Source organism: Salmo trutta, chromosome 1 (genome assembly GCF_901001165.1).
Source record: "Salmo trutta chromosome 1, fSalTru1.1, whole genome shotgun sequence".
NCBI classification, from domain to species: domain Eukaryota; kingdom Metazoa; phylum Chordata; class Actinopteri; order Salmoniformes; family Salmonidae; genus Salmo; species Salmo trutta.
Window position 1 is genome coordinate 8,660,642 of NC_042957.1, and position 14,361 is coordinate 8,675,002.

Here is a 14,361-nt window from a genome sequence, read left to right on the forward strand (position 1 = left end):
GTTCAATACCCACATCACAGCCCCCAGAACCTACCAACACACTGTTCAATACCCACATCACAGCCCCCAGAACCTACCAACACACTGTTCAATACCCATATCACAGCCCACAGAACCTACCAACACTTTTCAATACCCACATCACAGCCCCCAGAACCTACCAACACACTGTTCAATACCCATATCACAGCCCACAGAACCTACCAACACTTTTCAATACCCACATCACAGCCCCCAGAACCTACCAACACACTGTTCAATACCCACATCACAGCCCCCAGAACCTACCAACACACTGTTCAATACCCACATCACAGCCCCCAGAACCTACCAACACTGTTCAATATCCACATCACAGCCTCCAGAACCTACCAACACACTGTTCAATACCCACATCACAGCCCCCAGAATCTACCAACACACTGTTCAATACCCACATCACAGCCCCCAGAACCTACCAACACTGTTCAATATCCACATCACAGCCCCCAGAACCTACCAACACTGTTCAATATCCACATCACAGCCCCAGAACCTACCAACACTGTCCAATACCCACATCACAGCCCCCAGAACCTACCAACACTGTTCAATAACCACATCACAGCCCCCAGAACCTACCAACACTGTTCAATACCCACATCACAGCCCCCAGAACCTACCAACACTGTTCAATACCCACATCACAGCCCCCAGAACCTACCAACACTGTTCAATATCCACATCACAGCCCCCAGAACCTACCAACACTGTTCAAAACCCACATCACAGCCCCCAGAACCGACCAACACACTGTTCAATATCCACATCACAGCCCCCAGAACCTACCAACACTGTTCAATACCCACATCACAGCCCCCAGAACCTACCAACACACTGTTCAATACCCACATCACAGCCCCCAGAACCTACCAACACTGTTCAATATCCACATCACAGCCTCCAGAACCTACCAACACACTGGTCAATACCCACATCACAGCCCCCAGAACCTACCAACACACTGTTCAATACCCACATCACAGCCCCCAGAACCTACGAACACTGTTCAATATCCACATCACAGCCCCCAGAACCTACCAACACACTGTTCAATATCCACATCACAGCCCCCAGAACCTACCAACACTGTTCAATACCCACATCACAGCCCCCAGAACCTACCAACACACTGTTCAATACCCACATCACAGCCCCCAGAACCTACCAACACACTGTTCAATACCCACATCACAGCCCCCAGAACCTACCAACACTGTTCAATACCCACATCACAGCCCCCAGAACCTACCAACACACTGTTCAATATCCACATCACAGCCCCCAGAACCTACCAACACTGTTCAATACCCACATCACAGCCCCCAGAACCTACCAACATTGTTCAATATCCACATCACAGCCCCCAGAACCGACCAACACACTGTTCAATACCCACATCACAGCCCCCAGAACCTACCAACACACTGTTCAATACCCATATCACAGCCCACAGAACCTACCAACACTTTTCAATACCCACATCACAGCCCCCAGAACCTACCAACACACTGTTCAATACCCACATCACAGCCCCCAGAACCTACCAACACACTGTTCAATACCCACATCACAGCCCCCAGAACCTACCAACACTGTTCAATATCCACATCACAGCCTCCAGAACCTACCAACACACTGTTCAATACCCACATCACAGCCCCCAGAACCTACCAACACACTGTTCAATACCCACATCACAGCCCCCAGAACCTACCAACACTGTTCAATATCCACATCACAGCCCCCAGAACCTACCAACACTGTTCAATATCCACATCACAGCCCCAGAACCTACCAACACTGTCCAATACCCACATCACAGCCCCCAGAACCTACCAACACTGTTCAATACCCACATCACAGCCCCCAGAACCTACCAACACTGTTCAATACCCACATCACAGCCCCCAGAACCTACCAACACTGTTCAATATCCACATCACAGCCCCCAGAACCTACCAACATTGTTCAATACCCACATCACAGCCCCCAGAACCTACCAACACTGTTCAATACCAACATCACAGCCCCCAGAACCTACCAACACTGTTCAAAACCCACATCACAGCCCCCAGAACCGACCAACACACTGTTCAATACCCACATCACAGCCCCCAGAACCTACCAACACACTGTTCAATATCCACATCACAGCCCCCAGAACCTACCAACACACTGTTAAATATCCACATCACAGCCCCCAGAACCTACCAACACACTGTTCAATATCCACATCACAGCCCCCAGAACCTACCAACACACTGTTCAATATCCACATCACAGCCCCCAGAACCTACCAACACTGTTCAATACCCACATCACAGCCCCCAGAACCTACCAACACTTTTCAATACCCACATCACAGCCCCCAGAACCTACCAACACACTGTTCAATATCCACATCACAGCCCCCAGAACCTACCAACACACTGTTCAATACCCACATCACAGCCCCCAGAACCTACCAACACTGTTCAATATCCACATCACAGCCCCCAGAACCTACCAACACTGTTCAATACCCACATCACAGCCCACAGAACCTACCAACACACTGTTCAATACCCACATCACAGCCCACAGAACCTACCAACACACTGTTCAATATCCACATCACAGCCCCCAGAACCTACCAACATTGTTCAATACCCACATCACAGCCCCCAGAACCTACCAACACTGTTCAATACCCACATCACAGCCCCAGGAACCTACCAACACTGTTCAATACCCACATCACAGCCCCCAGAACCGACCAACACACTGTTCAATACCCACATCACAGCCCCCAGAACCTACCAACACTGTTCAATATCCACATCACAGCCCCCAGAACCTACCAACACTTTTCAATACCCACATCACAGCCCCCAGAACCTACCAACACACTGTTCAATATCCACATCACAGCCCCCAGAACCTACCAACACTGTTCAATATCCACATCACAGCCCCAGAACCTACCAACACTGTTCAATATCCACATCACAGCCCCCAGAACCTACCAACACACTGTTCAATACCCACATCCCAGCCCCCAGAACCTACCAACACACTGTTCAATACCCACATCACAGCCCCCAGAACCTACCAACACTGTTCAATACCCACATCACAGCCCCCAGAACCTACCAACACTGTTCAATATCCACATCACAGCCCCAGAACCTACCAACACTGTCCAATACCCACATCACAGCCCCCAGAACCTACCAACACACTGTTCAATATCCACATCACAGCCCCCAGAACCTACCAACACTGTTCAATACCCACATCACAGCCCCCAGAACCTACCAACATTGTTCAATACCCACATCACAGCCCCCAGAACCTACCAACACACTGTTCAATACCCACATCACAGCCCCCAGAACCTACCAACACTGTTCAATATCCACATCACAGCCTCCAGAACCTACCAACACACTGTTCAATATCCACATCACAGCCCCCAGAACCTACCAACACACTGTTGTGCACAGGGATAGGAGGTCAAAAATGTCTCATATGGAAATATTCTGAAATGTTGTTCTCTACGTATTCTCTCATATTCATAAAGATCACAGGTACCTGGGGGTTCTAACTAGCCATCCATCCATCTGTCTGTCTTTAGGGAGAATCGCCAATGTTTCCTATGACATTTCCAGAGTCACGCACGTCCAGCATGTTGTGTGTGTGGTCACGTGATGGCTGGAAGAACCTTGTAAACCTAGCTATAAATAACACAGTGAGCGGTGTGTGTGTGTGTGTGTGTGTGTGTATGTCACATCTGGCGCTCCTGGGTGTCAGGAGACTGAATGCAGAACACAGCCTTCTGCCACAACAACATGCACTCCAGAGATACAATTAGCACGCCATCACTGCACCTCTGGCTCATGCTGCTTCACATTCCCCCATCACATCACTCCTCTAGCATTCCCCCATCCCATCACTCCCCCAGCATTCCCCCATCACATCACTCCTCTAGCATTCCCCCATCCCATCACTCCTCTAGCATTCCCCCATCCCATCACTCCTCTAGCATTCCCCATCCCATCACTCAACCAGCATTCCCCAATCACATCACTCCTTTGCATTCCCCCATCACATCACTCCTCTAGCATTCCCCATCACTCCTCTAGCATTCCGCATCACTCCTCTAGCATTCCGCATCACCCCTCTAGCATTCCGCATCACTCCTCTAGCATTCCCCATTACATCACTCCTCTAGCATTCCCCATCACTCCTCTAGCATTCCCCCATCCCATCACTCCTCTAGCATTCCCCATCACATCACTCCTCTAGCATTCCCCCATCACATCACTCCTCTAGCATTCCCCCTCCCCATCAATCCTCTAGCATTCCCCCATCCCATCACTCCTCTAGCATTCCCCATCACATCACTCTTCTAGCATTCCCCACCCCATCACTCCTCTTGCATTCCCCCATCCCATCACTCCTCTAGCATTCCCCACCCCATCACTCCTCTAGCATTCCCCCATCCCATCACTCCTCTAGCATTCCCCCATCCCATCACTCCTCTAGCATTCCCCCATCCCATCACTCCTCTAGCATTCCCCATCACATCACTCCTCTAGCATTCCCCATCCCATCACTCCTCTAGCATTCCTCATCCCATCACTCCTCTAGCATTCCCCCATCCCATCACTCCTCTAGCATTCCCCCATCCCATCACTCCTCTAGCATTCCCCTCACCATCACTCCTCTAGCATTCCCCCATCCCATCACTCCTCTAGCATTCCCCCATCCCATCACTCCTCCAGCATTCCCCCATCCCATCACTCCGCTAGCATTCCCCATCACTCTTCTAGCATTCCCCATCCCATCACTCCTCTAGCATTCCCCCATCCCATCACTCCTCTAGCATTCCCCCATCCCATCACTCCTCCAGCATTCCCCCATCACATCACTCCGCTAGCATTCCCCATCACTCCTCTAGCATTCCCCCATCCCATCACTCCTCTAGCATTCCCCCATCACATCACTCCTCTAGCATTTCCCATCACTCCTCTAGCATTCCCCATCACTCCTCTAGCATTCCCCATTACATCACTCCTCTAGCATTCCCCCATCCCATCACTCCTCTAGCATTCCCCCATCCCATCACTCCTCTAGCATTCCCCATCACATCACTCCTCTAGCATTCCCCATTACATCACTCCTCTAGCATTCCCCCATCCCATCACTCCTCTAGCATTCCCCCATCCCATCACTCCTCTAGCATTCCCCATCACATCACTCCTCTAGCATTCCCCCATCACTCCTCTAGCATTCCCCCATCCAATCACTCCTCTAGCATTCCCCCATCACTCCTCTAGCATTCCCCCATCCCATCACTCCTCTAGCATTCCCCATCACTCCTCTAGCATTCCCCACCCCATCACTCCTCTAGCATTCCCCCATCCCATCACTCCTCTAGCATTCCCCATCACATCACTCCTCTAGCATTCCCCCATCACTCCTCTAGCATTCCCCCATCACTCCTCTAGCATTCCCCCATCCCATCACTCCTCTAGCATTCCCCATCCCATCACTCCTCTAGCATTCCCCACCCCATCACTCCTCTAGCATTCCCCCATCCCATCACTCCTCTAGCATTCCCCATCCCATCACTCAACCAGCATTCCCCAATCACATCACTCCTTTGCATTCCCCCATCACATCACTCCTCTAGCATTCCGCATCACCCCTCTAGCATTCCGCATAACTCCTCTAGCATTCCCCATTACATCACTCCTCTAGCATTCCCCATCACTCCTCTAGCATTCCCCCATCCCATCACTCCTCTAGCATTCCCCATCACATCACTCCTCTAGCATTCCCCCATCACATCACTCCTCTAGCATTCCCCCTCCCCATCAATCCTCTAGCATTCCCCCATCCCATCACTCCTCTAGCATTCCCCATCACATCACTCTTCTAGCATTCCCCACCCCATCACTCCTCTTGCATTCCCCCATCCCATCACTCCTCTAGCATTCCCCCATCCCATCACTCCTCTAGCATTCCCCCATCCCATCACTCCTCCAGCATTCCCCCATCCCATCACTCCGCTAGCATTCCCCATCACTCCTCTAGCATTCCCCCATCCCATCACTCCTCTTGCATTCCCCATCACATCAATCCTCTAGCATTCCCCATCCCATCACTCCTCTAGCATTCCCCATCCCATCAATCCTCTAGCATTCCCCCATCCCATCACTCCTCTAGCATTCCCCCATCCCATCACTCCTCCAGCATTCCCCCATCCCATCAATCCGATAGCATTCCCCATCACTACTCTAGCATTCCCCCATCCCATCACTCCTCCAGCATTCCCCCATCCCATCACTCCGCTAGCATTCCCCATCACTCCTCTAGCATTCCCCCACCCCATCACTCCTCTAGCATTCCCCCATCCCATCACTCCTCTAGCATTCCCCATCACATCACTCCTCTAGCATTCCCCACCCCATCACTCCTCTAGCATTCCCCATCACTCCTCTAGCATTCCCCATCACTCCTCTAGCATTCCCCCATCCCATCACTCCTCTAGCATTCCCCCATCACTCCTCTAGCATTCCCCATCACATCACTCCTCTAGCATTCCCCCATCACTCCTCTAGCATTCCCCCATCCCATCACTCCTCTAGCATTCCCCATCCCATCACTCCTCTAGCATTCCCCACCCCATCACTCCTCTAGCATTCCCCCCATCCCATCACTCCTCTAGCATTCCCCCATCACATCACTCCTCTAGCATTTCCCATCACTCCTCTAGCATTCCCCATCACTCCTCTAGCATTCCCCATTACATCACTCCTCTAGCATTCCCCCATCCCATCACTCCTCTAGCATTCCCCCATCCCATCACTCCTCTAGCATTCCCCATCACATCACTCCTCTAGCATTCCCCATTACATCACTCCTCTAGCATTCCCCCATCCCATCACTCCTCTAGCATTCCCCATCACATCACTCCTCTAGCATTCCCCCATCACTCCTCTAGCATTCCCCCATCCAATCACTCCTCTAGCATTCCCCCATCACTCCTCTAGCATTCCCCCATCCCATCACTCCTCTAGCATTCCCCATCACTCCTCTAGCATTCCCCACCCCATCACTCCTCTAGCATTCCCCATCCCATCACTCCTCTAGCATTCCCCATCACTCCTCTAGCATTCCCCCATCCCATCACTCCTCCAGCATTCCCCCATCCCATCACTCCGCTAGCATTCCCCATCACTCCTCTAGCATTCCCCCCATCCCATCACTCCTCCAGCATTCCCCCATCCCATCACTCCGCTAGCATTCCCCATCACTCCTCTAGCATTCCCCCATCACTCCTCTAGCATTCCCCCATCCCATCACTCCTCTAGCATTCCCCATCCCATCACTCCTCTAGCATTCCCCACCCCATCACTCCTCTAGCATTCCCCACCCCATCACTCCTCTAGCATTCCCCCATCCCATCACTCCTCTAGCATTCCCCATCACACCACTCCTCTAGCATTCCCCACCCCATCACTCCTCTAGCATTCCCCCATCCCATCACTCCTCTAGCATTCCCCCATCCCATCACTCCTCTAGCATTCCCCACCACTCCTCTAGTATTCCCCCATCCCATCACTCCTCTAGCATTCCCCATCACTCCTCTAGCATTCCCCATCACTCCTCTAGCATTCCCCATCACTCATCTAGCATTCCCCATCACATCACTCCTCTAGCATTCCCCATCACATCACTCCTCTAGCATTCCCCCATCACTCCTCTAGCATTCCCCCATCCCATCACTCCTCTAGCATTCCCCCATCCCATCACTCCTCTAGCATTCCCCATCCCATCACTCCTCTAGCATTCCCCACCCCATCACTCCTCTAGCATTCCCCACCCCATCACTCCTCTAGCATTCCCCATCCCATCACTCCTCTAGCATTCCCCATCACTCCTCTAGCATTCCCCATCACTCCTCTAGCATTCCCATCACTCCTCTAGCATTCCCACCCTCCTCTAGCATTCCCCACCCCATCACTCCTCTAGCATTCCCCACCCCATCACTCCTCTAGCATTCCCCACCCCATCACTCCTCTAGCATTCCCCACCCCATCACTCCTCTAGCATTCCCCATCACATCACTCCTCTAGCATTTCCCACCCCATCACTCCTCTAGCATTCCCCCATCCCATCACTCCTCTAGCATTCCCCCATCCCATCACTCCTCTAGCATTCCCCCATCCCATCACTCCTCTAGCATTCCCCCATCCCATCACTCCTCTAGCATTCCCACTCCCCATCACTCCTCTAGCATTCCCCCATCAACAGTCTTTCTAAAGACTGTTGAACTACTCAGGCCGACTCAGCCAGAGTAACACTACACCGGTCTGTCTAAAGTGGACCATGTGCAGTAGGACAGTGAACAAGGGGACTGTTATAATAACACACTTCAATACTCAAGTAGACAGAAGTCACTTCTAAAATGATTTAAGTACTTTTGACGCAGTTCTCAAGTCAGTGTTTTTGTACATGTGTATATTAAATAGGGGTGTGCAGACTTCTTTCTGTTGTGTCTAGGTATTTCCACTGTTGTGTCTAGCCCACAGCATAATCCTTCTTTACAAAGTTTAAAGTGTAAACCACACAATCCAGCCAGTTAGGAGGGTCAACATTCCATTCTAATGCTCTTATTGTTTCCTTCACAATCAACTACGTTTCACTGCTTCACCTTCACAAAACTGGGACGTTAGGAAATATCTCCACAGAACAGGGAAGGAGGAAATATCTCCACAGAACAGGGAAGGAGGAAATATCTCCACAGAAGGAGGAAATATCTCCACAGAACAGGGAAGGAGGAAATATTTCCACAGAACAGGGAAGGAGGATATATCTCCACAGAACAGGGAAGGAGGAAATATCTCTACAAGAACCAACCCAATATCACAGATGATTGTGATATAGACACAAATTGCTTATTTTAAATTAATGACAAGGCACACAAAAAATTTTTTTTTTTGCAATACACAATTTTGTATATAGTGAATTTCAAATAACAGAAAGTCAGTAGGTTACTTAATTAAGACAAATGACAGGAGACAACTTTAGCATTTTATCTATTAGCAACTTTGCAACTACTTTTTAGCTACATTGCAACTACTTAGCATGTTAGCTAACCCTTCCCCCTTAACCCTATAAAGCTACAATATATAACCTTTTGGGCGACCTGACCAAATTCACATAGAAATGTGAGTTATAGATCCTTCAGTCTCATTGAAAGCAAGTCTAAGAAGCGATAAATCTGTTTTATGTGTACTATTTCTATGCTTCCCGTTATTAAATGTAGTTTTTGTGTCTTTTACTTTTTGTTTTGTGTACCAGCTTCAAACAGCTGAAACTACAATATTGGTTATGGAGAAGATATTTCACAGCGGTTTAGATGATACTCTGATTCTCTACACAATGACTGCTTGTTTTGTCACATAAACTGAAATTAGGCAAACTAAAAAAAAAGAAATGTCATCTCACTGTCAACTGTGTTTATTTTCAGCAAACTTAACATGTGTAAATATTTGTATGAACATAACAAGATTCAACAACTGAGACATAAACTGAACAAGTTCCACAGACATGTGACTAACAGAAATTTAATAATGTTTCTCTGAACACAGGGGGGGGGGGTCAAAATCAAAAGTAACAGTCAGTATCTGGTGTGGCCACCAGCTGCATTAAGTACTGCAGTGCATCTCCTCCTCATGGACTGCACCATATTTGCCAGTTCTTGCTGTGAGACGTTACCCCACTCCTCCACCAAGGCACCTGCAAGTTCCTGGATGTTTTTGGGGGGAATGGCCCTAGCCCTCACCCTCCGATCCAACAGGTCCCAGATGTGCTCAATGGGATTGAGATCCGGGCTCTTCGCTGGCCATGGCAGAACACTGACATTCCTGTCTTGCAGGAAATCACGCACAGAACGAGCAGTATGGCTGGTGGCATTGTCATGCTGGAGGGTCATGTCAGGATGAGCCTGCAGGAAGGGTACCACATGAGGGAGGAGGATGTCTTCCGTGTAACGCACAGCATTACACTACAAGCCCTCAGTCCAGCCTCTCTCAGCCTATTGCGGACAGTTTGAGCACTGATGGAGGGATTGTGCGTTCCTGGTGTAACTCGGGCAGTTGTTGTTGCCATCCTGTACCTGTCCCGCAGGTGTGATGTTCGGATGTACCGATTCTGTGCAGGTGTTGTTACACCACTGCAAGGACGATCAGCTGTCCATCCTTTCTCCCTGTAGCGCTGCCTTAGGCGTCTCACAGTACGAACATTGCAATTTATTGCCCTGGCCACATCTGCAGTCCTCATGCCTCCTTGCAGCATGCCTAAGGCACGTTCACGCAGATGAGCAGGGACCCTGGGCATCTTTCTTTTGGTGTTTTTCAGAGTCAGTAGAAAGGCCTCTTTAGTGTCCTAAATTTTCATAACTGTGACCTTAATTGCCTACAGTCTGTAAGATGTTAGTGTCTTAACGACCGTTCCACAGGTGCATGTTCATTAACTGTTTATGGTTCATTGAACAAGCATGGGAAACCGTGTTTAAACCCTTTACAATGAAGATCTGTTTCTTTTTTGCTGCGTTTATTAGAATTTTAGCAAACATGAAATGGCGGAGCGATTTCTGCATAGTGTACCTTTTAACAATAAACAAATAATGTTTAGTCATTTAGCAGATGCTCTTCTCCAGAGCAACTTACAGAAGTGAGTGCATACATTTTCATATTTGTTCACACTGGTCCCCCTTGGGAATTGAACCCACTACCCTGGCGTTGCAAGTGCCATACTCTACCAACTGGGGCACACGGGACTACTTAGCTAGCATGTTACCTAACCTTAACCCCTAACCCTAACCTTAACCCCTGTCCTAGCTAACGTTAGCCACCTAGCTAGCCTAGCTAACATTAACCACAACAAATGGGAAATAGTGTAATACACACGAAATGCGTTGTGATGGAAATTGTGTAATACTCACTGAAAAGTGTGCCAGTCGCAAATTTCAAATAAGTAATTTGTGTCTTTTTCACAATTTTAAGCAGATATGTGTCGGTTCCTTTCTCCATCTCGAGATCTCACATTTCACTAAGTTTGTCATAGAAAGCAAAAATTCCTCAACATCATCAACAACAGATCAACAACATCATCAACAACAGATCAACAACAGGACGTTTGTATAACTTTCAGGATGTGTTCATTTTCTGGCTTACATACACCAGTTGTCAGTCATGCATTAATGATGTCTGGTTCTCTACCTGAGTTCGCTGTGTCGCCCTCATACACCCACCAGACGGCCCTACAGGCTGGGACAAGCATTCATGCTTCACAACACACTGTAACATATCATTCACCTCCCAGGCCTCTGTACAATACAACACACTGTAACATATCATTCACCTCCCAGGCCTCTGTACAATACAACACACTGTAGCATATCATTCACCTCCCAGGCCTCTGTACAATACAACACACTGTAGTATATCATTCACATCCCAGGCCTCTGTACAATACACTGTAGCATATCATTCACCTCCCAGGCCTCTGTACAATACACTGTAGTATATCATTCACATCCCAGGCCTCTGTACAATACACTGTATCATATCATTCACCTCCCAGGCCTCTGTACAACACACTGTAGCATATAATTCACATCCCAGGCCTCTGTACAATACACTGTAGCATATCATTCATCTCCCAGGTCTCAATACAATACACTGTAGCATATCATTCACCTCCCAGGCCTCAATACAATGCAATACACTGTAGCATATCATTCACCTCCCAGGCCTCAATACAATGCAATACACTGTAGCATATCATTCACCTCCCAGGCCTCAATACAATACACTGTAGCATATCATTCACCTCCCAGGCCTCAATACAATACACTGTAGCATATCATTCACCTCCCAGGCCTCAATACAATACAATACACTGTAACATATCATTCACCTCCCAGGCCTCAATACAATGCAATACACTGTAGCATATCATTCACCTCCCAGGCCTCAATACAATACAACACACTGTAGCATATCATTAACCTCCCAGGCCTCAATACAATGCAATACACTGTAGCATATCATTCACCTCCCAGGCCTCAATACAATACACTGTAGCATATCATTCACCTCCCAGGCCTCAATACAATACACTGTAGCATATCATTCACCTCCCAGGCCTCAATACAATGCAATACACTGTAACATATCATTCACCTCCCAGGCCTCAATACAATGCAATACACTGTAGCATATCATTCACCTCCCAGGCCTCAATACAATACAACACACTGTAGCATATCATTAACCTCCCAGGCCTCAATACAATACACTGTAGCATATCATTCACCTCCCAGGCCTCTGTACAATACACTGTAGCATATCATTCACCTCCCAGGCCTCAATACAATGCAATACACTGTAGCATATCATTCACCTCCCAGGCCTCAATACAATGCAATACACTGTAGCATACCATTCACCTCCCAGGCCTCTGTACAATACACTGTAACATATCATTCACCTCCCAGGCCTCTGTACAATACACTGTAGCATATCATTCACCTCCCAGGCCTCAATGCAATACACTGTAGCATATCATTCACCTCCCAGGCCTCTGTACAATACACTGTATCATATCATTCACCTCCCAGGCCTAACACACACCAACAGAGCTGTGGACTAAGCCACCAAGAGCATAGTATAATTAGCTTGCATGCTACAGCGGCTTGATAGCGATTTGGCAGAACATGAGGCCAATGTGTAAGCTGACAGGTGTGAAAGGCCCCCCACCACAGAAAGTAATAGCATATAAAGACCAGCGTAGAGTTGGACTTAGAGAGTTACCTTGTTTCTCTGTATCTGTGATAAACTATCTCTGCTACAGGCCTGAATGTGGGGGGAGCAAGAGATATTATGAGAGGATGGCTGACCAATTGTTTTGTGTGACACCGAGGTCATAGGTCATTGTAAAACAAAGTAAATTGTAAAACAAAGTAAACACACAACAGATGGCAACACTATGTCTGGCTATGTAGGAGGATATTAACTGTGATGATCACAAAGCAGAGATATACATTATCTTACCAAAATCGTTCTAAAGGAAAGTTAATATCAGGTATCCTTATGTAAAAGGTAATGGAGGCCAATCTTTAGCACCTACTTATTAATTGCCTCGATGATACAAGTTTTGTGTCAGTGGTTCCAGCCCACACACTTTGCCAACATAATAATCTGAAGGAAGATCACTGGGAAAATAAGTGCTAAAAATAAATAAGATCCCAATTAAATATATATTTAAATCGCTTTTATGTCTTCAAAGACGAAGCTTGAGTTGGTCTATCGCTACGGTGCTTTTGCACTGACGTGACCTGAGCCTCACGTAATAGAATAGCATACAGTGCTTCAGTGTATCAAGCCATACAATTTAAAGCAGAGATCATCCAACTAGATTCAGCCGCGGGATGATTTGTTCTTCAGAGGATGGTCAGGGGGTCGGAAACATAATGACAAATCATTTGCAAACTGAAGCCTAACCAGATAATTGATTAAAACAGCATCATTTCAAACATTACATTTGTATACGATCATATAGATGCTCTATTATGTGTGGGAATACTTTGGAACACATTTCCAAAATTAAAATTCCTTGGAGCTGATTTCCTGGTGGTTTACAATAATAAAAAAATATATATCTTTATTTTTTTGCTCAGAAAACTTGGGAGGCCAAATAAAGGGGAAAAAAAGACAAAACAAAGTGAAAATATTTCATGTTTACATGGCTGATGACTATATGCTGAGATAAGTTTTATGATCGATTACCTATTGGTTCAAAAGGTTTTCGGATCGATTACCTATTGGTTCAAAAGGTTTTAGGATCGATTACCTATTGGTTCAAAAGGTTTTAGGATCGATTACCTATTGGTTCAAAAGGTTTTAGGATCGATTACCTATTGGTTCAAAAGGTTTAGGATCGATTACCTATTGGTTCAAAAGGTTTTCGGATCGATTACCTATTGGTTCAAAAGGTTTTCGGATCGATTACCTATTGGTTCAAAAGGTTTTAGGATCGATTACCTATTGGTTCAAAAGGTTTTCGGATCGATTACCTATTGGTTCAAAAGGTTTTCGGATCGATTACCTATTGGTTCAAAAGGTTTTCGGATCGATTACCTATTGGTTCAAAAGGTTTTCGGATCGATTACCTATTGGTTCAAAAGGTTTTAGGATCGATTACCTATTGGTTCAAAAGGTTTTCGGATCAATTACCTATTGGTTCAAAAGTTTTGCGGAT

General features: G+C 47.3%; 1 protein-coding gene across 7 annotated transcripts in view; it reads right to left on the reverse strand.

The window, feature by feature from the left end:
- Window positions 1–14,361, reverse strand: part of LOC115157240 (coiled-coil domain-containing protein 85C-B) — a 108,323-nt gene that overhangs the window by 14,081 nt on the left and 79,881 nt on the right. For 5 of the 7 annotated variants that reach the window (XR_003868439.1, XR_003868425.1, XM_029705451.1 and 2 more), the window contains one exon: window positions 12,915–12,956. The exons of the other annotated variants lie outside the window; for them this stretch is intronic. Coding sequence is in view for 3 of the 5 variants with exons in the window: in XM_029705451.1 (XP_029561311.1) it covers window positions 12,915–12,956 (42 nt within the window). In the remaining 2 variants the exon portion in view is untranslated. The remainder of the gene's footprint in view (window positions 1–12,914; window positions 12,957–14,361) is intronic. 7 annotated transcript variants of the gene reach the window in all.